The sequence below is a fragment of the Epinephelus moara genome, chromosome 8 (genome assembly GCF_006386435.1).
Source record: "Epinephelus moara isolate mb chromosome 8, YSFRI_EMoa_1.0, whole genome shotgun sequence".
NCBI classification, from domain to species: Eukaryota; Metazoa; Chordata; class Actinopteri; order Perciformes; family Serranidae; genus Epinephelus; species Epinephelus moara.
In genome coordinates this window covers 9,105,007-9,131,489 of record NC_065513.1, presented here as the reverse complement: position 1 = coordinate 9,131,489, position 26,483 = coordinate 9,105,007, and the positions used below count along the sequence as shown (strand labels likewise).

The 26,483-nt window shown below is 40.3% G+C and overlaps 1 protein-coding gene across 1 annotated transcript in view; it reads right to left on the bottom strand.

Moving 5' to 3' along the window:
- The window catches only part of slc4a5a (solute carrier family 4 member 5a), a 44,206-nt gene extending 18,117 nt beyond the window's left edge, over positions 1–26,089 (bottom strand). The window contains exons 1-15 of the mRNA XM_050050752.1: positions 25,985–26,089; positions 19,941–19,999; positions 18,803–19,015; positions 16,234–16,363; positions 14,887–15,047; positions 12,511–12,663; positions 11,926–12,048; positions 9,971–10,026; positions 7,517–7,674; positions 7,325–7,412; positions 4,971–5,125; positions 4,485–4,613; positions 3,926–4,100; positions 1,752–1,885; positions 318–589 (exon numbers count right to left, since the gene is read on the bottom strand). Coding sequence (XP_049906709.1) covers positions 318–589; positions 1,752–1,885; positions 3,926–4,100; positions 4,485–4,613; positions 4,971–5,125; positions 7,325–7,412; positions 7,517–7,674; positions 9,971–10,026; positions 11,926–12,048; positions 12,511–12,663; positions 14,887–15,047; positions 16,234–16,363; positions 18,803–19,015; positions 19,941–19,998 — 2,005 coding nt within the window. The 5' untranslated portion in view covers position 19,999; positions 25,985–26,089. The remainder of the gene's footprint in view (positions 1–317; positions 590–1,751; positions 1,886–3,925; positions 4,101–4,484; positions 4,614–4,970; positions 5,126–7,324; positions 7,413–7,516; positions 7,675–9,970; positions 10,027–11,925; positions 12,049–12,510; positions 12,664–14,886; positions 15,048–16,233; positions 16,364–18,802; positions 19,016–19,940; positions 20,000–25,984) is intronic.
- Positions 26,090–26,483: the final 394 nt, after the last annotated feature.

The following is a 26,483-nucleotide window of genomic DNA, read 5'->3' as shown; positions in this document are numbered from 1 at the left end:
ATAATCTTGTGGTATGCTCTTGAAAATAGTCAGTAGCAACATATGTGCAATTAGCAAATAACTGCCAGCAGAACTTGATCTAGAAAAATAAGTTTACCACCCTTCACTAATGAGAACTGAACTCTCTCCTCAGTTTAAGAACTACTCTGTTAGGCTGATAAGATAAATGTTCTCCACAATAAAAGGTTAGGTAAACTGAATACAGGTGGTTTTAGTGTCTCCTCTATAACCTGCTTGTGTCATTAGTCCACTGAGCTCAAAGAGAGCCACTTGTGGATAATCCCCCTGCATCTCCCTGAGCCAAGGGGTGAACTCACTCGGATCTGGGGCCAAGCATTCGCACTTGTAGGTGGTGACGTAGTCGGGCTTAAAGTCGGTGTTGATGGGGTAATACTTGAAGGAGCCCACCATCTTCTTGATGGCGTCAGAGATAAAGATGAAGGAGATGAGGCTGGAGAAGCCCTCCTCTGTGAAGCGTGTCATGTATTTAATGATGTAACTGGCATCCGTAGCTACCAGGATGAAACACTGCAGGCAGGAGTGCATGCCGATCCACAGACGCAGCTCCAAGTAATCTATGCCGTTGTTTCTTTGGGAGTGAGAAGTCAGAGAAGCATGGTGAATGCACTGATGAAGGGAATCATGTATACCACCAACACAGACATATCCAATGCTGCACATATAATATCTGTATGTGCCATGTAGTTCTTTTGCATGCGATATAAATGTGTTATTTCCACCTATTGTATTTGAATATATCTGCATATTGGGGTTCCTAAAACACTATTGGAATTGCACAAATTGGGTATAACTGGAAAGCTGAGACTGCTGTGGACTAAATAAGCCCAATTTGATTCATGTGTGATGATGTTTGCCCCCACAGTAGCCATTTCATTATGGTAATACCAATTTTTTTAAACTTGACTTTACTGTATAAAATGATCCAATCCAATCGCAGAAAAATGCAATTCTTACAGAAATCTCCAAATATTGAAGGTTTTTGAGACCAAATCACAGCATAGATTTTTCTATGGTGTTCCTTGAACTGTGGTATTTTGGAGGAATGTTTGACCATTTTTATCAATTCTAAAAAATGCTTAAACTCAGCACCAAAACTGTGTAACAAATGTTGTCAATCCAAAAATTGCTGCAATAACCTGCAAGACATAACTGAGCATGGGAATGACCATCATATACCTCCATCATAATGTTCTAAGCCCCTATACACTTTAACTTTCAAAGTTTGAAGAGGCACCTGACCAAAACACAATGTTTATTACATATTTATGATTAGATCTTAATTATTTATGACTAAAATTTGACACACAGTGTTGAGCTGCATCTCAACTTATTGTTTAAGTTCCCAGCTTTCAGATGATGTATACCACCTCTATGTGACATGCATTGTTAAACTGCTATCTCCCCATAACGTTCCCCCTGAAACAGGCAAAAGTGGTAGGGAGGGGTGGAGTAGAAGAGGTTAAGCCTATTAGGAATAAAAGCTACAAAAACTTAAGTGTATACACTTTGATAACTGCTGCATATATATCCTTTTAAGACAAATATCATCACTCATGCACAAAATCATGAAGCGGAGTCACGCGCTGTAGAGCAGCAGATTCTGTTGTGTTTTCCACTATAATGGGATTATCAAATAATCCTCTAAATGACATTAAAGTGAGTGTCTGCACTACTCAGTATTCCCCCTGTGTCTGTTGACTGCAAGATTATTTGGCTCTAAAGAAGCTCACTTGCTGAATTCAAACAGGAGCTTTTCAAAGATGAGGATGGGTCCAGTGGAGCTGAGGATGATGAGGGGCTGACCGCTGAAGAAACAGAAGACAGAGCCAGCAAGAGCTGTACCCAGGAAACTCTCCATCACACCCTGTTGTAAGAGGGAGAGGAAAGAATTATACACAGTTAAACCATGAGGAGTAAGAGAGGAGGTGTTGTGGAATGACTCCCAGACCAATTTGGTGGGGAATAACAGTGTAGCTGAAAACAGCTGCGACAGATGGGACAGAATTGAGAAAACATATTTTAAAAAAGTTGCAGTGTTGATGAAATCAGCAAATCAAGCTCCAGATGAGTAGAGAGGAATAATACTGTAATAAAACAAAGGAGAAGTTTGTGTGTGTGTGTGTGTGTGTGTGTGTGTGTGTGTGTGTGTGTGTGTGTGTGTGTGTGTGTTGGTGGGTGTGAGATGGGAGTGGTTTCTGTGCGTTAGTGCATTAGACATAAATACAAGATGTTGTATATCTACTTAGGGCGGACTGCAAATGAGTGCCATTCAAAACACTTATCTAAATTGATTCCTGTGTGCATATGTGTGTGTTTGTGTGTGTGTGTGTGTGTGTGTGTGTGTGTGTATGCTAGTGTTGGAGCGAAGCTATTGATCACTTATAGAGAAAGGGAGATCTGATGCAGAACCACAATGAACCAAAAATACTCTGACCTCATAGAGGAGCCTGAGAGTTATATATGGAGCCAGACACTCTCAAGGACGAGTTCATATTACAGAGTCAATGACATCACTGTTTTACAACTGAGCAGTAAAGTCAATAGCAACGTCATGTAGTTTTTTTTTTTCCAGGTGTTCCAATATGTAAACACATTCAGATGACTGACATGCTGCAGAGGATAATCGAGCACAAACAAAATTAAAACGAGGAAAACAGTGTCACTTGTATGACAAAGTATTGGTGCACGGGTAAAGACTGTAAATATATCTTATCTAACCTGATAAATATGACACACAAATTACACTTGAACTTCCTGAGCAGGCACCAGTTGATTTTAATCTACAGCATCTACTTGCCCGTTTGCTGCAGAAATAAGCTAGACATGCTTTGGCACTGGACACATCGCACCCAGAAACACTATCAGGTATTATGCATTCATCAGTAATATGTACTGAAAATGGGGAAAAGACATATCTAGGTGTAATAAAATCACGACATCCCAAATCTTTTTTTTTGCTATATCAGTATTTTTCTTGTTTTCTGTTAAAGGAGTAGTTTGACATTTTGTGAAATACGTGTATTTGCCTTCTTGTTGACAGCTGGATGAAAAGATCAACACCACTCTCATATCTGCACAATAAATATGATGCTAGAGAGAGCAGCGTGATAGTGTAGCACAAAGACTGGAAGCAGAGGGAAACAGCTACCCTGGCTCTGTCCAGTAGTAACAAAATCTGCCTATCAGCATGTACATCGCTCTCAAATGAAGACATTATATTTAATTTGTATAATCTGTAGAAAAACCAAATTCAACCAAAGTGGTTTTACGGTGGCTATAGTGGATGGACTATGTCTTGGCTGGAAGCAGTGACATCCTCAAGTCTTTGTGGGTGCACCTCATATTGACCACAAAACTCCCATCCAAGAAAAAGTCCCCCCAAAATGTCAACAACAGATGCACTCAGGATACCTAGCGTGTCATATGTAGATGTCAGAAGTCCACTTAACAATGAGCAACATGTGAAAAGCTAGGAGTGAGAGCATTGTTGAACATCGTTTTCTATGAAGAGCAGTTTTTAATGGAGACAGTATTGCTTACAGAATCAGTCACAAGATGTCTGAATCCAAATGATATCTTTAAAGAACATAGTTGTTATTTCAAATCACATATTTTCTTTGTTTCCAGGCTTGATAAATAGCAAATAAGCAAATAAAGTCATGGTTTTAGCATCTTTTGGGTCAAGTTCTTTTAAACTCCTTTATTATCATGCCAGGCAATTCTTTAAAAAGACTGTGAAAATGCCATAAAATGTTCTGGGATGGTGTAAAACTGGACACACACAGCCTAACAGCATCCCTCTTTGTTAAGAGTGCATATCCAGCTGATAAGCCAAGTTCACATAAAATGACTAAAATAAATTCACTTGTCCTGTTTCTGAAGTTCGGGACTCTTACACTTTTACCTGGTAGTTGTCGGTAGCGTCTCCCAGTAGTCCACCGAAGGTGATGGCGTTGGTGATGCAGCCCAAGTAGATGAAGAGCACTGCAGAGATGGACTGAATGTGGAAACCCTCATAGAAATCACTTGGCAGCCATGGCAGTTTTCGCTTTATGTCCAGGTAAAGACCGCCACAAAAGCTAAGAGCACAGTCACACACAGTGGTTAGGATTCTAAAAAAACAGGGTTACTGCATTAAATCAGGACAAAAACACATTTTATACTACATTTCCTGCTGTAAAAAAAAAAAAAAAAAAAGTTGGAAAATTTGGTTTGTTGGTACTGTTGTTTTAGACACAGCTGAAACTGGCGTCAAACACTGCCAATTTAACCAGAGATTAATCTTTGTATCCTCAGCTAACGTGCTCATTAAGGAGCGTCTGCATCTTTGGGGGACCCAAATAGTTTCCCAGCTTTGCCAGATTTGGATGAATTGATATTCAAATTTAATTTCCATATGCCAGAGTTTGGCTAAATTTGAGCCAAACCTCTCAACAGTTTGCCATGTGGCCTGGGCTACCTACCGTCCAGTGAATGCCAGCTCCTCTCCGAGCTCATGTTGTGCTGGCATCTCCTCGTCCTCAGCCAGGCCTCCTCCTCCTCCAGCTGTACCGTTCATCTGTCCCAGCTCATTTAAGGAAAACACTGACTTCCTGCAGAAAAGAGAAGTACGGCACAGATGGGAGCAAAAATGGGGGGTATCAATTCATGTATGTTTATTAAAGGACTACTCAAGGATGTAATGAGTGCAGTTTCACAGGCTTTTCATCCTGCAAATCTGACTGAGGCCTGTTGACATGGAGGCGTTATTGCGCCCTGCAGAAAGCTCTGACCTCAAGGTTTCAGGAAACAATTTATTTGACTGCGGTCTAAATCTCTGACAAAACAAATTAATTTTTAATGAGGGTTTAACTTCATACAATTGTTGTAGGGATAATGCTTACTGTGCTACAGACAAATGAGCCGAGAGCTTTAATGTGCCTTACTGAGGCGGATGGTAAAATTCCAACCTTTTGTCAGCTGAGGTGACTTTCTTGGGCGGTTCAATGCGGATTTTGGGATCCCATTCTCCAGGTGGCAGCACAATGACCTCATCCAAAAACTCATCTATGCCCGCGATGAGGTCCTCACGATCTCTGGCCTTGTAGGCTACATCACTGAAAAGCTGAAAGATGGAGAGAGTTCATCAAAGTGATAGTGATCAGTACGTACTGCTCTAATAACTGGAATTCGACTCTTTTCCCTCCTCTCTGATGGTCTCTGGAGACTTGTTAAACATAAACTGTAGGAGCTATATCGACATTTTGACCTCAGTTGGATTACATTCAAAAACAACTGTCAGTCAGTAGCTAATCATGCTCTAGAAACACTGTAAGTCAAGTGCACGGGAGCATAATCAAAGCATTGATTCTAATTGGCAATGAATTTGGCATCGGCCCAGTTCTAGTTTTCTAAATAGTGACTACACGCTGCAAACACTGCGGGTCATTACGACTGTAAACCAAAAGAAGAGCACAAACTAAAATGAAAAGCGGCAGGTATCTGCAGCCAGGGGAAGGCAGATTTTTTCCCCCCAAAAGTTGTGTGTTGTACTTTCATTGATTTTCTCCCTCCCACACAAACAGTTAAACTTGATTCTGGTCTGTACATCACTGAATGTGTTGGAGTCTCGTGCTACACTGCCTAGAGTTAGGTTTTTAAATCCAACTAATAACTGTATATATTTGTAGTTTGTAGTCTAGTAGTATTGACTGATCACATTTGAGAGGCAGGCAGGTAAACAGTCCATGTGGAGAGCCAAAGAGGCGGAACACACTGGCTGAAATTCAGTCTCTGAGCCCATCCCTTCTCATCTAAATTGGTTAAGCTTCATGTTACCTTTTTGCTGAAATGACCAGTACACAGAAGAGGAAGTCTTGGCTCTGATATCCGCTTGCTTAACCGGAACCCCTGAAATATTTCCTGTCGCCCCCACAGGCTTATTGTCATCAGACCGATAGTTGATAGATTCCAAGATAGCTTTGTGGGCACCAAGCCCCCAGGAACAGCGCCAGGCTGTAGTCAAACTGTGCAACTACAACTTCCACTTCTAGGTCTGTCACATTATGCCATTGGGCCCCCCCAAAAAAAACATTTTTCCATACACTTACACTGGGAAAGAGACTCCTGTAAGTCAGTGGATAAATTATTTTGAATGTCACAACTTTCTTGAAATGACTAGTTTCACTGATATGATCCATTCCATCACTCCTAAAGTCTACAAGAGCTGCACAATTAAATTCATTTTATCCCCATTCAAGTTAGCAGGGTACTAAACTGGAAGTCAGCTGCTAGGCCGGGGAAAGTCTCTGGTGCACTTGCTCTATGGGCCGCAGGATGTGGAAGATCCAGGTAATTTCATACTGCTGAAATCCAGCTTTATTTGGCTATGTGTGCCACTGAGCAACTTTTATAGGAGTGAATGGGGCACAGGCTCTGAAGCTGTATCCAGGCCTCTTTGGTGGGCACATAAAGATGAAGTAAGTGCAGGAATAAACCCAGTGAGTGTTTTGTCATTGGAAAGGTTAGGAGACATTAGTATACAGCCCTGCTAATACTGTGATGCTGCACTTGAGCTAACAAGCTAACATAATCTTAATGACCTTGATAACATACCAGCAGGCATAATGTTTACCATGTTTTTAGCTTAGCATGTTAGCATGCTAACATCTGCTAAATAGCAGAAACACAAAGTACAGCTCAGGCTGATAGGAATGCACTATTTTTGCAGGTATTTTATCATGTAATGTGACTTACCTGAGGTCAGGTGGTGCTTGGGGGGTTAGGGGGAGGATTAAACCGCTATTAAGGTGCCAAATTATAATAAAGGTCAGCTTAGGGTTGCTATCCACAAACCTTACTGTCAGTGTTTGACTGTGACTGGTGAACATTTTGTGCACAACTGTGGCAATTTAAAATAACAGCCTATTATTTTTTTACTGCTTGCATCTGCTGTTTAAATAGCACATGATGTGGCTTTGTGCTCAGTGATATTGTAAGCAAGAACAACTAAAATTGCATTCAGGAGCGAGAGTAACGCTCGCATTAGGAAGCCATGGGTGACTCATTATCCCAATAGAAACCCAGCTTCTTACTGCTGCTTTACAATCAGCATCACTTCTAGATGTACTTAAAACACAATCACATGGCACATTCGTTTCAGCTTCAACTCCAGCTCACTGCCTCTGTACAGTAAATGGCACTTTCGGTTCCCACAGTACATTGGTACAATACATATTGAGGCAGTGTCAGTGTCAGCATGTGGTGACTACTAAAGAAGGCATGTCATGGAAACATTTTTCAGAACACAATGACAGATACTCACATCATCCACCATTAGGGTTGCTATGGCTCGACCGATCTCATTGTAGGACCTGGCCTTTCCTTGGGGTCCCAAGAGAATAAACAGGAATCTGTATGGTGATGAGACAAATGTGAGGTATGTGCTGGGATGGCTGGTGTCTGTCAAAAGGGCTTTGTTGAATCAGGGTCAAGAGGACATTGCAGATCATTTCACCTGGTGGGGACAGGGACCTCAGTAAGACCTCCTAGTGTTGTAGCCTGAGCCAGGCGGACAAAGGCTACGAAGGGTTTGTTAAGGAAATCCACTTCGCCCACCAAGACGTTTGATGCCTCTGCATCTCTGGGGATTTTCTTCATGAATTTATTTTTCAGCTACAGAAAATGGAGGGGAAAAGAGAAAACATGGTAAGACAGTACACATTTGCTTTTGGTTTATCTTATTTAATTATTTTTTTCTCTTTGTCCTTTGCAACATTATTATGTCTATGCCAACGATATTTCCGAGTTGTCCATATGATCGTATGATTCTGGTCTGTACATCACTGAATGTTTTTTTGAGATTTGACATAAACATCTACTTGGACTCAAGGGTTAAATGATTCAAATTTGGTGGTTGAATGTCAAAGGTGACTGTGACCTTGCACCCATCTCATTATGTGAACACGGTATTTCAAGAACGCCATAAGGGAATTTCCTGGTATTTGGCACAAACATCAACTTGGCCTCAAGAATGAACTGTTTAGAATTTGGTGGTCAAAGGTCAAAGATCAAGGTCGCTGTGACCTCACAAAACAAAGACACAAAGACTTCATACATTTATTAAAGCAAAATTTCACATAAATTTCAAATAGGTCAAAGGTCAACTTCACTGTGACATCATAATGTTCTGCAAAAACACTCATTACTCTGGAACAGGAGGGGAGACATTTGATCAGATACTGAACTGGTGACACTGATCCTGGATGTCCACCTTGAAACTGTGCTGATTTTTTAGATCTCCTATGCTGTTGTGTTGTAGATGTGTGTGAAGCATCCATGTTTTCACAGACATGAATGTACTGTAAACTGTAACTGCAACTTGACAGGTTCACAGAGGTATACAACCACAAGGTGGTAACTCTAGTTTTTCTTTTATATTTATAACTTTTCCTGAAACAATTAGACAGAAAATCAAATGCAAACTGTTTAGATAATAAAATGAATGTTTTCAGTAATCTTTTAAGCAAAACTGGCAAAACGTCCTCAGTTTAAGCTTTCAGGATTTGCTGCTTTTCTTTGTAAAACATGTCAGTAAAGTGAATACACTGGCACTGCAATGATAAAACAAGTGTTGCCTTAGGCTCTAGGAAGTTATAATGAAAATGTTTTACTATTTTCTGACATTGTGTAGAAAAAAATCACTTAATGGAGAAAATAATTGGGCAATAAATTGATCGTGAAAATAATTGTTGGTTGTAGCCCTATTCTTGCTGCTGCAATAAGTGGATCTCCCCACAGGGATCATTAAAGTTTCATCTTCTTATCATTTGTTACTAACAGTCTCTCTGAACCTGGCAGATAAGTCTGGGAGGGCGTCGTTAAATCAGCAGACGTCTGTGAGATAACAACCCTATGTTGTTCTGTGACCATTAAACCTCAAGAAACAGGGAAGCAAAACAAATGTAAGCCGATAGAGCTGTGACTGAAAGAGGGATGGCGAGCTAACCTGACCTGTCTGATTGCATGTAAAGGTGTGGCAGGAAATTGGATGGCAGCACAATAACACTCAGTGATGGAGAGCCTTGCCAATAACCCCCAGCCTCAATCTGCAGCTACATGTGAGGGCCGAGCACGCGGACTGGACAACGAGGTCTATGTTTTTCCTGATGCGAGTTCAATATTGACACAGACAATGTGGCACACACACGCAGTAACAAACTATCACTTGTCCATTGTCACATGTGACCTACTGTCAGCCTGTAAAGACAATTTGTACATCCAGCCAACCACTCATAACTGGGGTACTTGGAACTAGACGGCCAGTGCTCGTCCTCATAGTTGCACTAACAAATAAAGTTCACAGTCCACATCACACACTCCTAAACAAATTCTCATTTATTTAATTTTGTATATTAGTCACTGCTGTGAGAGACACTTAATCCTGACCTGTCTGTAGCCTAATCCAAGCAACAACAGCACGCCCTTGCATCGGTCCAAGCGTGTGTTAAAGCATTTATTGCATCGGCCCCACAAATGAGTAAGTTATGTGTTTGCATGTTCCTCTATCACTGGCTGTCACCTTCGCTAGCAACAGCAATGAAAGATTGATGACACTTAGGACAGAGCTGGCTCCCACCACTTCAGTGAAACATCAATTCAACACAACACGACGCCTTACTGAGACATGTGATAGGTAATCTCTGCAATAATGGAAAGCAATAAAGTGGAAAATGAGTACAGACTCCAGTGACAGCTTCCATGCAGATAAAGAGACATTTTGCCATTACAAAAGATAGGAAAATGAATTCAATGATAAAGCCAAACCGCTGCCAATATAGAACATGCTATCTTTGAGGAAATGTTGATTTTGAGGTTGTAAAGCCAAATGATGCTTATAACCTCAATAATTTAACCCTCTAATGTGTTAGAATGCAAAGCTTAAGTATGTACAGAAGATGGAAATGGTCACCTGGTCTGTGCTGGGAGTATCTGCAATATCATTCATACTCCGACTCTGGGCGTGACCTGGAGTGCGAAACAACAACAACAGTTATAATATCTTAATAATTACATGCTATATATTTTAGATCATTTATGAGTGGACATTGCCCAGCAAACACTGGTTGGATGGTGATGTTGCGTCCCCGGCAAAAAATGGCTCTGGTCAGATGCCAAAAACTGAAACGGGGTTATGAAGCAGACAGCCAGATTGTGACGTTGTTTCCTCATCCAATAATGTCAACATTTTATTGACAGTTTATTTGTTTTGTTGAGAAACAGCTGTAATCAGACAGCCAAACTATAGATCACCCTTTTACATTTTATTAAGGCTTAAAGTTCCGCGTGATTAACAGTGGGCTGCTTTGAGTAAGACTGTTTGCCAATAGTGTCCCCGATTTTAGTCAGATCCATCCCTCGCTCCTCCACACCTTCACTCTCTCTTCCAAATATAGTCACTTCTGGCTCTGAAGAAACTGAGATGGTGACGGCTGAAATGCCAAACTCAGGGCTTCAGAACAGTCCACATACTAATGGGTGACGTCACAGTAGCTACATTCATTATTTTACACACTCTATGCATCTGCGTCACATCCAAAGACCAGTATTCCTCCACACTCATTTTTTAAATATAAAAAAGATGTTCATACCATTTTTGTATGTCTACATTCAAATCATACTCCTGTCTCTTCATTTGAAGCCTGTGGTGTTTGTAAGAGCCAGAAGTCTTTATCCAAGCTGTCTTTGATTATACATGAGCTGATGTAGTATAAATAGTGACAAAGTCAACATAGATAAGAAGTCACGGTGGACGAATGGATACAGCACTGGGCTTTTGATGCTGCTAAGACAGTCAGGAAGGATGTCCAGCTGACAGACAGATAACGATGAAACGTTGGCATAACTTTCATTTTGGAGCTATTTTTGAACCATAACAGGATGTCTTCATTGGACTTTCAAATAATGGTCAGTCAGCGTCTCAGTGTTTGCTGGGTAGTGGTAAAAAAAGATACACAATGCACTTACACAATAACAATAAATACACTTAGAGTTACCATTTATGACAAATAGAGAGCAAGGTTAAGAAATATGACAAAAGATAGAAGACAATTTACAACTGACCAGTTAGGGAGCAAAGCTTCCAGATGGATACTTAAAAAGAAAATAAATCAAAAAAGCAACAAGAGGGAAATTGGTCCCTCTAATACAGAATACAAGTTAATGCACAAATCACCCGCTTAGTTTTAAGATGCTTGTTGAGGATGAGAAAGCTCCAGGAAAACAGTTTTATAACTCTAATTTGGTGAGATGGAGATCTCGTCTTGTTGAATGCCAAACCACGAGTTATTTCTTCAAATGCATTATTTTGCCTCCCTAAAAGAGTGAGCACTATTTGAATTTTGAAGACTTTCATAACTCTTGTAAATTGGGGTCAGTAAACAAATGTTTGTTTGCTTGTTTGTGTGCTGGAATAAATGTGTGAAGGAGCTGAGTCCAGCAGTCTCAGTATGAAAGGCTCACTTTAACACATCAGTCTGGCTGATACTGGCCTTTGAATAAACAAGTACATAGATTTGATTTTGGGCAGTAAATGCCATCCATCTCTGACAAGATGTAGGTTTGTTCCTAGCTATGGTTAGTTAATATATCTCTATGGTTTTTATATTGAATATCTAACTATAAAGTTATTACACAGATGATTGAGGAGTCACTGTTTAGAAGCCCACAGTCTCTGTGTCAAAGTTGCTGGGTGTCAATTAGTTTAAGAGACTGAAGGACTTTGGATTTAAAAAAAAACTTAGGATTTGCCTTTAAAAAACTTTGTTTTCCTGAATTAATCCTAACCAAATACTGTTAAACCTTAAAAAACACATGCACAGCCATGCATGTAAATTGAAACCACAAACTGTGAACCCATAGACTCACGCAGGCGACCATAACTGGCAGACTGCTGTTTCACTCGGAGGTCCTCTGTGGATCGGTTGAAGTTGGTCATCGGCCCCATACCCGGCCCTGGACCCGCAGCACCTCGGGACCCTGCATTACGACCTGGCAGGGGAGGAGAAACATAAACAGACACAAACAGTAACAGAGCAGTAGGAGGTGACGCTTTACGATTTGTCTAACAGTATGTGTCCTGCCCAGATGAGATGAGGAAATGCTACAGCGGTAATTAACTCATCAAACATTAATACCTCCCTTGTGGAGGATATGAGCCTTGTTGACTGCAGGAGTGCGTTCATTCATTTACCAAGTGAGTCGAAGATATGCATAATGAATTTCGCAGAAGCTGCAGAATTATACATGGGACCAGAATGGACTAATCATTGATAGCACAAAGGAACTGCTATATCTCAGGGACACAGGGTGTTATTTTATGTTATGGCATGTCATAATATATGCTGTCCAACATTGTATGTAGGATTATTAATCATGGAAATAGAGGTCCCTAATGTATTTTGTTTTTCCTAGATAAAGCCAGATGACCATTTCCAATAACTGGACACTCACTGGTAGAAGAGCTGGACTTGCCGATGTCGGCCAGCGAGCGGTGGATTGGCTTCTTGGTCTGGTGTCGATGTTTCCTCAGCAGGACGAAACTGATCTTCTCTCTTAGCTCAGGAGATATCATGCCTTCCTCTATCTGTCTCTCAATGATGTCATCTGGCAAAGGACACATTCATATGAGGACATGTGGCATAGGAACCCAGCGTTCCCATTTTGAAGCATTTATATATTGTATTACTGTAGTTTGTTACCTTATAATATAAGTTTAAGTAGCATTACTGTTTGGTGTTCAGTGTGAAGAATGACTGTGCTGGTGGATTTCTATCCTGAGATCAAGGGACACATATCCCCCAGACTCCCTTAAGAGCAATAGACAATGTTTGTGCATCCCATATGAATAAACTTAGACTGTCTTGTGTGTTATTATTATCATGATTTGCTGGAGAACTCTCCACAGCAAACAGGCACTTTCTAAGAGCAGACAATAACCAAGACTAGAAGAAGAAGCCAGCCTGTCATTAACAGCTCAATTAAAATCAGATTTCACCATACTAAAACCATGGGTGACAAAGGACATTGTATAGGACACATTTTTTACAGATGCATGTTTCATGACAACACCCTAGACTACAGAGCCAAATGTGACCTATTTTCCCGCATAAGTGGTTTTGGTTTATTGGTTTTCAATAAATAGAGAAAATAAGGTATAAGCAGAAACAGTGAGGTCTGCCCATGCACATAAAAACTGTGCTATATGGAGCTATCATGCAATGTACACTACCAGTGGTTGTTTGATTTTGCTGCACTGGGAAACACCATAACTGTTGTCATTGATTCTTTTTCTATTGATGATTAAATTGATTTACTGACCACTCCATACTAATGCATTTGCAGCTTCCACTTTGCCATGTGGTGAGTAATATGGGGAAAATAGGAAAAGCATGAGTTGGCAGCTGTATGTTTACCAACAGGGAAAGTTAAAACAGTATATGTTGTGGTATAGGGATTTCCATACAGTAGTAAACCGTTACCTGATAGAGGTAGTTTTAGATTACAATTTAGCCTGCTGTGAAAAACTAGTCTACACGGTCTTACAATGGACAAGACCAGTTTTGCATCATCGCCAATTCATAACCTTAACTCTTTGGAGGCCCATGTCCAATTTACAAAGGGGTCAGTCCATGACCTTCAGATCTAGCTACAAGGCAAATGCAAACTATACAATCATCCTAGCCAATGGGAAGTGAATGTACTAAGTAAATGTTGACAAAAAGTTGGCTAATCATACGTATCTTTCAAAGATGACCGACTTGCTGTTGATGATACATTCCCATTCCCGATAGCTCAGTTGATTAGAAAGGGTACAGATGACCCCTGGCCAAGGCCAAGGGGGGCCCATGAAAAGTTCTATGGTTGACCCTTAAGTGGGATCATGTACAAAAGTTTACTTACTGACTTAAATCACTGACAATACAAGTTATGTGTATTTACATGATAAATAAATGTATTTTTGTAATTAAAACACATTTCAATGTGCCACCTGGTACTTCCACCCCACGCAAGTATTGTGAAATGGTACGATCCATCTGACATGGGTCAGGTGCACAACGTGCAGAACTCACAAGTGCTGCTAATGCAAACATGTGAGGCGGACTGCGGCCTGATTAGCTACGTCAGAATACCAAAAATCAGGAGGTCCTAAATGAAAAGTCAGGGATACAAAATACCTGTAGAAATATGATTGACTATGATTAACTGGACACTTGTGAAAATGTTGTCCCCCTGCCTTTCCTAACGGCTGGCCTGGCCATAATGACACATCAACAGCATTATCCTCACTAAGCTAAGCTATAAAGTGGTGTTTCATGAGAAATTAATTAAAGAACTTTACAAATTGTTTAACATGCAAAGCTGTGGCAATATTTACATTTGTTAAAAAAAAGGTTTTAAAAAGATTCTGTCATATCTGTCCAGGTGTCTCAAAGAAAAGGCTAATACAAAAGTTTCACAGCAGGGAAAGTTCAGCTGCAGCTGATACAATTCATCAGCTTAGTTGTGTCATTAAGCATGCACTGTCATACAGAGCAAAGATATTCACAGCTTTTAACCATGTTGCCCTTCTGTGGTTTTGGAGGGAATTTAGCTTTGTATTTAGGAGCCAATCTAGAAAACAGCTGACTTCCTGTGAACTACAGCATTAAACCAGGGAAAGTTTTGGTTAGCTAACAAGATATTAGCTAACGTACATTACAAGCTGACACAGAAATACATTAGGCCAATCAAATGCTTCAGTGGCTGATAAAACAGAACATATATTAACAGTGACACACAATGACAAATGCAATTATCAGAAAGGAAGCTAAATCCCAAACATCTTACCGATTATCTGAGGCAGTGAGTAGCCTTCCAGGTCCAGCAACACCGTTCCTGTCTGGAGACACGTCCTGAGCTCAAAAAGACTATGCAGGGACAGCGTGGACACGTGTGGTTTACTCCATCTTTCTCCTCCCTCTTCCACCTTCTCTTCGAACTTCACCCACCTGAAGGCAGAAAAAACACGTGGAAAGAAGGAACAGGTGAGGAATACACAACTGTTGAGATGTCTTTGAGCTCGGTGCCTCAGCTCTGCTGGTGGTGCCCAGTAGATGTCTGTAGTTTGAGAATGCCGCTCCCAGGCGTGACACTATATGAATGTGAAGTAGGGTGTTTGTGGGAATAAGCAGAGATCTCAGTTCACTCACGGAGGAAATGCCCTGAGGTGAAGCTTGTGCTGCTGCTTATGTCAAAGAATCACTTTTATGACTTGTCCCAAAGTTTGAACTCAGTTTGATCTTCTCACTGCACAGTCTTACAATATTGTCAGTAACAGTGTCCACGCTGACAAGAATCTGAGGGTTAATTTTGCATTAATATCAGCCAGACTACATTTTGAGTAGCCTGTGCAATACAAGGCTGACAGTGCTTCCAACAATGTTGATTGATTATACAAATGCACCATTTGACCTTGGCCTTTATTTCCCATTTTCAGATCACGTTGGCAGCTCCTCTGGAAACATCAAAGTTCATCCAAACAATCAAGCAAAAGCAGTTTCTGAATTAATTTGGGATGAGATATTAGCCATACAGATGTGAAATAATGCTATATCTGCAATCAACCTTTTTTGTAGCAGCCATTTTGATTTTTCAAAGCAAGGAAAAACCAAGCAGTAACCTTTGGGACTGAAAAATTGAGCCATCACAGGAGTGCCAAAAACTGCAGTTCTTTGAATGGCCACTTGAGGCTGGCTCCAAGGCCAGTCAATCCCCTTAAACCCCCATGTTAAAATGCCCAACTTTACAATAGAAATACACATGTTGAAAACATGGTACAAAAACAGTTTTGGTCTCTTTAGCTAATCTCCTAATTCATGACAACTGTACAGGGGGTGAATTTTTATATAGGATAGGTCACCTGTTTGATATTATTAAGGCTCAAAGTTACACATAATTAAGGGCATGGCCTGAGTCTGTAAATCAGTTGTTGTGTCACATCATATTGTGAACAGAGTTTGCTGCACACTCTGATATGTATTTTTGACAGACTGAATCATATGTGGAGTGGACATACCCCAGATTTAAATCTTGGCACAAAAGCAAAGTGACATCATACAGGAGCAATTGCCATGTTTGAGAGCATGATTGTGCCTGAATTTGAGTGTGCATGTGATTGTGCGTGTAATCATCCACCTGGCAGACTCCTTCCACTCCAGCTCGTCTCCTTCCCGCTGCAGAGTGTCCATCTCAGTGAAGAGCGTCGGCGTGGGCATGTCATCATCTTCACTCAGGATGTAACGTAGCCGCTCCGCCGCTGGAGACACTTGATGGAATGAAAGAATATTTTTCACATTTTTACTCTTTGTAATTTCACTTCATAGAGTTTTAACAGGCTTTAAAGCTGCATTAGGTTACTTCTATAAGGAAAACTTTTTGTCACATTTACTGAAACCTGCACTACTGTGATTGGTTGTTCTCACTCACGCACAGCAGATTCTTGCAAATGCCATTAGGAGCACTAGGATGAGCCAAAAGCACATAGTTTATTTCATAGATTATCTGTCTCGTGCTCTAACGTCAGGATATACTGACAATTTCAGCAAATATGACATAAGTTATTTTTATAAAAGTTACCTACTGTAGCTTTAAGGGCCTAATGGTGATTATAAATTGTAACCTAAAATACAATGTTTAAAAAAAAGCTCAGAGCTGCAGCCTTGTAAGTCTACAGCTTCTCAACCAGATAAACAAGATGTCCCATCTCCACTGCTGCTCCATCAAACTGACTTATGAATGTAAATAGTGATCTCCAATATGAATCAACAGATGAAGAATTTCTAACTATATTTTTTTCATTTACACCTCATTCACAACCAGCTGCAGGCAGATGTATTTCCTCTACTGCATCAGCAGTAATGACTGCAGTATTGAAGCCTACATCACACATTTCTACCTGATTATAGTTATTCAATCATAAGCCTACTGTACTAACAATCCATTTTATTGTATGGAGGGTGAATTGGACCTCGTGCTCATGAGTGGTGCTGCAGGGTAATGAGCTGTGAGGTGACCATATCAGCTGCTGCTAACCTATGGACTGAGCTGTATGGTAATTACAGTACACGGAGTGAGTCAATTATATTGAAGCACTTTATTGACAACAACTAACAGTGCATTCTATATATATGTTGTTTTATCTGAATGGCAAGCAAAAGAAATTAATCAACGTTTGCCGTTTACTTTGGCTGCTAAATAGAGCCCAACTTAATTCACCCTCACTCTCAGAATGACGATCATCAGAGTCTGTTGTCCCTCCTGTTCTCTTTAAGTTACTTTCCCAACACCAGGCCCCATTCTCTCCTGTTGTTGTCTTGTACATCGTTATTGTCCCTGCTATAATCCTCCTACTGGTAATGGCACCATATGCATTACTGATACCCATGGACAGAGGCCCACACACTCAAAAAGACTATAGTTGTGTGTGGATACAGTCCAGACAAAGTAAATCACCTCCACAGCACTTGCCACTGATTGCACCACATCGATTTCGTAAGGTTGACAACCTTCGTAGCCAAAGTCTCTGAAAGCCAAAGCAACAATGTTGTGCCAGGCTACTCATTACTCCAACCTGAAACAGAAGCTACACACTCTCGGGCTGTGTCTCAGACTCCTGCTGTTCACTGTTAAAACTGCTGGAAGGAAGCAAAATCTAATCAAAAGCACGAGGTAGAAGAGTGCAACAAAATTGTAATACATGACACAGTCTGTTTCACGTCTGTGCCAGTGCTTTGGAAAGCTTTTAAATATTTGAAGTAAAAGCCACCATGGCAGCTGTGAGCAGGAAACTTGTTAAACCCCAGACTTCACTGGAGCTTTTTCTACAAGACTTACTTCCTTACCTCCCTGTATTTGCAGAAGTTGTATGTGAGGCCATTATTTTCCTTTATTCTACAGTCACAAATGTGGGTTTTATATAGTGAATAACTGTAAGACAGGTGCATAGCAACACACTGTCAGCCCAAATAGTCCATTGACCACATCCGTCCCCCGCAGTCCTCAGGGGGGCACTTCAGCAGTGCAGTTTTGCAACTACATAAAATTTGGGCAACTTGTAAGAAGCAGATTTATAACACAGTGGTCAAAATCAATAAAGCACATGTATACTCAAAGAGCATCCAATTGATTATACCATTCATCATTTAACATTTTCATAATTAAAGAAGACTCACCCCACGGGAGCTCTCTCATTCGGCAGTAGAAGTGTCACATGACAGGTGTCATAGGGCATCGCTTTGTGTCACAATCATTTGTTTTGGGTTTTTTTGTTTGTTTTTAAAATTTAGTCTAACTTTAATGATTGAGGGCTATTCATATTTCTCTTTCACAACAGCAAAAATAAAACTTACTTTTGATTTAAAAAATGAGTTAACCACCTTTGACATATAAAATTGGTGGAGTGCCCCTTTAACTTAAGTATCGTAAGCTTGGCTTTATGAAGTCTCCTGAGATGAGATTAAATCGTTAATGTTTAGTCCTTCAAGGCTGATGGCTGATAGAGGTTGGCGATTGACACACAGTGCAGCCAATCAGAATGTTCCAGCACAACAGAAACAGGAAGAGAGGTACATTTGAAAACTGATCAGACATTATGTCTTAGTAATTTCAGGTCCGCCCTTGTGAGATTACTGTTAAAGCTGTTTAAGAGGCTTCTTGCTGTCCTTTATCACCTTATTCATTTATGTCTCTTTTGACAATGACTTACTTGTGCGGTTGATGTCTTGGAGGCTCTGCTCATTTGAATCCATAAGTCCTTCTTCTATGTCTATGTCTCTGTAGTTGTCGTGCTCTTGGTGTCTGTGGTGGTTGTAGTGTCTGTCCCTGTCCATGTCAGCAGCCTCACGACTGGAGCGCCTTCGCCTGCGTTTGCGTCGGTATCCTCGAGACACTGGGACACCAATGTAGATGGACTGATGGTCTGGGGACAGATATATACAGTTGCTGGATGGTTACATGAATATGCACCATACTGTACAAATGGTTGGACTCATTAAATACAAAACTGAAGCGCCAACATGGGTTCCTGTAGAGCACCAATTTACTTTAAGAACAAACTTCCTAATGAGACCACACTTTGTCCAAAACAAGCCACTTGAATGAATGTTTCATGAAAGGCCCCAAAATAGCTGAGTGACAGCCAGTAACACTGGCAGATTGTCTAATGAGATATATACTCAGAGGAGTGTTTTCATGAATGTTCAACCACTTAAACAAACTCTGAATAAATTATGTTTCACGCCATGTCTGCTTATTAAAAGCAGCATTCTCTGTTGGCACAGTCACAAATAAAAGTAAATCAAGTCTATTCAGAGTTAGTCCTGTAGCTTTTCTGCGACTTAGTGTCTGGCTCTGGCTAATCCCTGTTTTGCAACAAAAACCTGGATGATGTGAATGTGATCATCTGCTGGCAATTAAGGCATTGCTTTAAAACTAATTGCACACTGAACTCCATGTGGAATAACTAAACAACAGGGAGATGCAAACTAATATTGGATCTTTGGAAACCTGCTAACCTGCTGCTCAATGCGAATACAAAACACAAAAAAACTCGTTCAAATGTGCATAATGCAACTTCCCATCCCCAAATATACAGATTCATACAAAAACACAGTCTCATGTCAATCTTCGCTCCTCGTTTGCAGTCCATTAACAGCTTTCACCCACACAAACTCTCAGAACAAATTAGAACGGTATGATAGTGTGATGAATCAACTGTCTCATGATAATATTACGAGACAAAGTGGGTGTAATGACTTAATTTCCTGTTTCTATTAGCAGAGGGCCACTCCATGATGGATCGACCATAGATATATGACCCACACACATGAGGTATGTACACTCACCCTCCTGCTCCCCATAGCGGAGGTGAGAGACACCCATTCCTCGGTCTCCATGGTCCATCCTGGTATAGAGGAGGAAAGACAATTATTGGTCATCTTTTCACATGATCAAAGTGAAGAGACACTTCAGGTATGTCTGCCATTAGACTGTGTGTTGTGATATGTTTTTCTTGTGATTACTTGTATATGTGCATGCTGTATACAGTGGAGCCTCCCCAGCAAAAATAATTGGAGGCTGAAATTTCAAGTTCTTTGATGTTGGTTTGGTGTGTCTGGGCCTTAAAGGGGCTCTGAATCACTCATTTTTCTAAGCTAGGTAGGGTAGCATGAGAAACCAGACAACATAGGGTATCCATTAGTACCAGCCGTGTCTCCATAGCTTATGGAGAAGGGGGCTCAATAATGCTCCAAATTTAGGCTAAATTTTGGCAAGGAAACAACTGGCATTCCCTTGAACTCCCACCTCAAGATATCTAAATAAAAATGGGTTCTTTGGGTGGCAAAGAGTATCCCGTAAACCTGAGAAGGCTTGTCCCCAGTAAATGTTTTGTTCTTTACTATCAGTGGAATCCTTGAAAATAAAGCTATTTGTGCCTATCTGATGAACAATGAATCGTCTAACACGTATTTTACTTGTTTGATTGATTGATTGATTGACAATTTTTAATTAGCCTATATACCTTAACAGCATAATTGAATTCCTGAAGTTCAGTTATGGCTTTAGGTTTTGGTGTGCAGCCCCAAGATTTTTTCAGTGACCCCATCTGGCCACCCCTATGAAAAATTCCTGAGGGTGCCACTGGCTGTATAATGTAGAATGGAAATGTGTGTGTGATTGCACCTGTGTAACACTTGTGTGCCCTTCCTCATGTAATCATACATGTATATTGGCATTATCATGTCTGTACACACATGTGCATTTCAGTGATTAATGTATGCATGTGTCATTGCTTTATCTCTGGAATGCGAGCCTCCAGCAGCAGCAGCAGCTGCTCTTGTTCTCTGACCTGCATGTTGGGTTACAGTGCAGATCAATGAGGAAATAATTAAAACGGAGGCCAAGTCGATGGAAATGTACATAATTAAAACAAATGGAAGGATAACTTATCGCACGTGGCACTAATTCATACATTGACTGCCACCAGCAAAGTTTGTGGCCACCCTGTTCCAGCTGATGAGAGGTTAGAGAGACTATATGCATACACTCACAGTATTATGTACAGGGCTGTGACTGCAGGCTATGTGCAGTTTAGAAATTGTGTGTCTATAAAATGTGAAAGATGCTTTTAGAAGATAGAAGGTGAAGTCAATCAGGCTAGTGACACAATGTACAAATTGGCATCCTTGTTTTTTTTTGTCAGTGAATAAAATCACTGCAATGTAAAATACCTTTGCACACATTGGAGACAAAAGCTTGATCACAAAAGTAAAGATCCAAAGTGAGCTAATTGGCAAAAAAAGAAAATGTTGTGAGATAATACTATTACTCAGTTTCAACATCCATCAAAGCCTTTACAAAAGCATGCCTAATAGGCTGGCCTTATGTTAGCAGCAGTAGCCTAAAATTTTTAAAGTTGCATTTATCCATTTTTGCCTGCTATTGAGAAGAAGTTTAAAACAAACTAACAGACACACTTCTGACATGTTATGATCTCTTGCTAACATAGTAGCTAAGTTATTTCAGTGTCAGACACTGACACAAAAAGGCTTCTTTCGAGTCAGTATGATTCCCCATGTGGCAGTGCGAGTTTATATAATGCCGCCGGAGGACATCAGTTTGTTAACGCCACCAGTAACATTGTAAGCTGAGCTGGAAAGTCCCCACAGGGCGGGCAAGAGTGGAGGTTACTGGGTCCAACAGACCCCGGACTGTTCACTTCCCATGTGAATGCAAAGCCAAATCATGATGTGTTTGTTTTTTTTTCTCATAACCTTAAACACGTGCTTTTGTGGCACAAGGAAATAAATAATAACAAGGTGTTTGACGTAATTCGGGCATTTTCAAAAAGACAGCAGAAACTGTACATTTCCAGTATAAACTCTTTTCAAAGTGTATTTTGAAAAGACACAATACATGCAACAACTGTAAATTGACGCACTATCCCAAAACATCAACAACAGACGCAAGAGGGTATATTAAGACGTGAAAGTCCACTGACAAAGCAGCAAAATTTGATGAGTTGGTATTAGATCACAAACTAAACCAAATGTGCAGCCATAAAACTGAAATAATAGACTGGTGCAGGAATGAGTCCTAAAACCTGGATATCAGTTAGCATTTTAGCACTTTTGGTTCTCTCGTCTCAAAGTCAGTGGGTTTCTTTGAATGGTATTTTTTTGTAAATGCCTTAAAATAGTCTGTGGTCAATACAACCATGAAAGGCTTTTATATTTTGTTCTACAATATAAAATATGTCAGTTAATATCTCACTGTGAATTTTGAAGAATTTGGGTGTCTAAAAAAAGGCGGTTGCTAACAAGTGGCTAAATGAGACTACAGAATGTCATCACATGGAGATATTACTTTATAGCTTTATTAGCTTTTTTTACTTCTGCCGATTGTTCATTTGTGAGGATTATCTTGATGAAACAAAATGTGTAACTATCATAAACGTTTGTTTGCCACAGAGTTTATTTTCTGTAATAATCAAAATTTCAGTGGAAAAATCCCATTGGCTTTTTGGCAAGAGAACCTATAGAGCAATGCTAACTTTCATGTTGGCTTGCAAAAAAATATCATCTCTGCAGCACTATGTGACCCCCTTTCACGTTACACAATCATTTGAATACAGTATTTCAATAAAAAATACAGACCTATTTCACAGCAGAGCTTTTTTTTTCCCATCACAGCAGTTAAAGCACTGGTATAAGAAATGTTAACAATGCCTTGGTAGGTGTCCCACTTAGCCATGCATGAAGTAGCATGCAGAATACAAGGACCTTGAAACTGGCTCACATAAATGGAATAATCTGCGCTGCATATCAATCATTGTAAAGTGTTCCTGCTTTCTTTTCAAGTTATCAACGTGCACACTGCAGTCATTATTACACCTGTGCTTTTCTTGCTATGACATTAATAGGTCTATTACATCACATCCCTGTGGCTGATATCTGGCAAACCACCTGAGTGGTTACATATGGGCTAACTTAAAGCTGCACTAATAAAGGATTTTAATGGATCACATGACTACAAGCATGTGTAACGTGAAAGGTGTTCTCATTCCTCTGATGAACCTGGACAGAAAAATCACCCAACACTGCTGTTCCCTTCAGCTCTTTGGAGCTTTTAAGACAGCAAACAGCTGTTCTCAAAAAAGTGTTGGTGGAGAACTAAATAGAGCAAAAAGAAGAGTGAATTATAAAATTAACTTTTGTCAGGTGGCCAGAAAGAAAGACATGTTGCGCTGCTCTCAAGCTGACAAAAAATCTAAATGCAGGTTTAAATGAAATTAATAATAATAAATGAATTGTCGAGATCAAAAACAACAGAGCTCTTAAGCAAACTATGAAGATGCTTGATTGGTTTTTCAGAAGTCCAGGCCCATATCAAGTTTCAAAGAAAGTTTCTTAACTGTTACTAAACTAGACCCCAACGCACAAATATCTGCCAGTATAGAACAAATCTCCACTTTACTTTTGTACCTAAAGACATTTATCCTTTCACTTACAACTGAGGTACACTGAACCCCTAGTCCTACAAAACAAATAGATTTTGAATTCTCAGGTAGTTTATTATTACAGAAAAAATTACGTGTCCAGCATTAGAAGTAATACTGCAAAAGAAAAAAGAAAAAAAATCATTTGAGTTTGTGTTTTTACTGTTGTTTCCTCTGTTTTGAAATTTGTAATAATAATAATTTGTACTAAATTATAAAAGGGACAATGCACCCCAAAATAAAAAATACATATTACCTGTACCTATATATCTGTTTAGACTGTTTTAGTGTTAGTTGCTGTGTGTTGGAGATATTGGCCATAAAGATGTCTGCCTCAACAGACTCAAGGAACTATTTTCATGCAGGAACTATTTTCTTTCTACCAAACTACACCCGCCAACCGTATCACTGCGCAGAGGGAAGTGGGATTTTACTGCTAGCTCACCGAGCACCACTGAGCTAGCTCTCTGTGGATAATATCTCATTTTGGGACTGACATTCTTGAAATACAGTCCACCCCACAGGGATGAGAGGTGTAAAGTGGCTGGTGGAGGATGGGTTTAGCCCAGCAGAGCCTGGCTGAGCTGCTGCTGTGTATGCTTGTGGCGCTGGCTTCCTGCCTCTGTAATTAGTGCTGTCACATCAGTGTCCTTCACACCCAGTGGGCAGCTGGAGCGAGAGCTGTGGGCAACCCCCCCCCCACGGCCAGATCGATGGGCTCACCCTGCCTCCAAAACCCCCCACACTGCTTGATAGAGATATGTGCACACACTAACACATGCTCACACATAAACATGCACACATGCACATGGGATAATGTGCTCTGCCAGTTTGCATGCAAATGTGCACAAGTCTTTGGCAAACACCAGCAGACAGAAATGTGCATATCAGACAGTGGAAATAAAAAACAGGTCATTCACTTTAGTGAGTTAGTCTGTAATATTGAAAACATTTGCCAGTATAGTGAGATAATGTATCTCCTTTGACATATAGATCAACGTGTTAACTTTAAAAGAAGAGGCCATTTGTTCTTACTAGTAAAAATGTAGGCCTCTAGACAGTCAAGGAAAAGTGAAACTACGGAGGACACTGATATTTCACTGCTAGGACAAATATTTTACCACTTCTAAGCATGGATGGAGTGTCAAGGGCCCCCCTGGCATTCACCTGCAAAATGTCAGTTGAAAAGACACATACTGACCAGGAGGAGACTCAAAATGACCACAAAGAGATGCAAAGTGACTACAAAAAGACACAAAACCACAAATCAATGCATGCAAACCATGAAGAGACGCAAAACAATAAAAAAAGAGGCAAAGCCACCACAAGGTCTGTGCTTCTTGTTCCTGTCTAGGAAAGGTGGTGGGGCCTTTGTTATATCTGTGCCCAGGTGCCCATTGTCTTAAAATCCGCCCATGCTTTTAACACCAACAATTTCCAGATTTTCTTTTTTGTAGTGTACAAATCTCAGCATTCATGCATATTACAAGTATTAATATATATATGAGCTCTTCAAACAAGATCACACACACAGCTACATACAGTAGTGTATATAGAAACAGACGTGCACACACACTAGTCCCTTAGAAGTTTGAGACCTTGTGCAGCTAGTTGAAACTACTTCTGATATATGTGCAGATTTGTGTGTTCGTGTGTGTGTGTTCGTGTGTGGAGATAAAGTGAGAGAGAGATTACAGTTATTAGGATAAGTGGTGCTCATTATTGCCTCGGTAAGTTTCAAGAAATTACTGTACGTCTCATCGACTTGTCAGAAAGTTTTTAAAAGCCTGTTTAACAAACTGTATTTTCTCCTGAAAGAGGACGGGGTCATATAAAACTGTTAACTACTGGGATTTCAGGAGATTAAAAAAAACTGTTTTACAAGAGAATGGCCACAAGGCACTGTGTGCTTTTTAAGCAGGGGAACCAAACCCTTAAAAACCCTGACAAAGTTAGTGCCTCAGACTTACTCCACAAAGATAACAGTGAATCTATTAGATATTTACAGATGGAGATTGACACTTTCAACTCCACAGAGAGTCAGTTGTTAGTTTCAATCAAAAGATATCAGTATAGGCTGTCACAGACCTATGTACATCAGTGGAGTATCAGTCTGCTGTTGACGTTCGAGAGCCCACAATTCTCCAAAGTGCCAAAATGTCTATTAGTGCTTTCTTCACACATTTCTGACTGGGTTACTCTTATCTTCATTTTCTAGGCCTGGAGCTAAGGAAAGAAATCCCGAGGCACTAAATGCCATCTCTGACTCAAAAGGCTGAGAAAATGATATGACACCAGAGAGCTCAAAAACACAGAGAAATCAAGCAACGGTGCAGAGAGACAAAAACAAATAAAAAGAAAAGACAATAAGACAACAGTAAGACAGCCTACCTGGATTAGTTGTCAGCTTGAATGAGTGTAAGCAGAAAAGGCCTTTGCTGCTTGTAGGGTTGCATCAATGAAAACATGCCAGTGGAGCTTCAGCAAACTATTGAATGGTACAAACTCAGCAAAGAGGAAAGCTCCTTTCTATTTGTCTCTGTCTGTCATTCTGTCATTCTGTCTGTCTGTCTGTCTGTCTGTCTGTCTGGCTCACGCTCTGTCTCTCTCTCTCTCATGACTGGTTCAATAATGGGCAAACTAGGACTCAGCAGAGAGCTCCAGGCAGGAAGTTGTTTCAGAATATGGTGACACCAACCACCGATAGAAATCCTGTCAATATACTGTACCAGCAGGTCAATATATGGCACTGTGGAAAAAGTGATAAAGGATAGGTAGCTACAGGATGCTGCTTGTGAAAACATACTGTGGGTTAAAAATGGTTTCAGAGTTGGAGAGATTACCGACCATATCTGATCAGCAAAGGTCACCATTTTTGATATCCTATCAA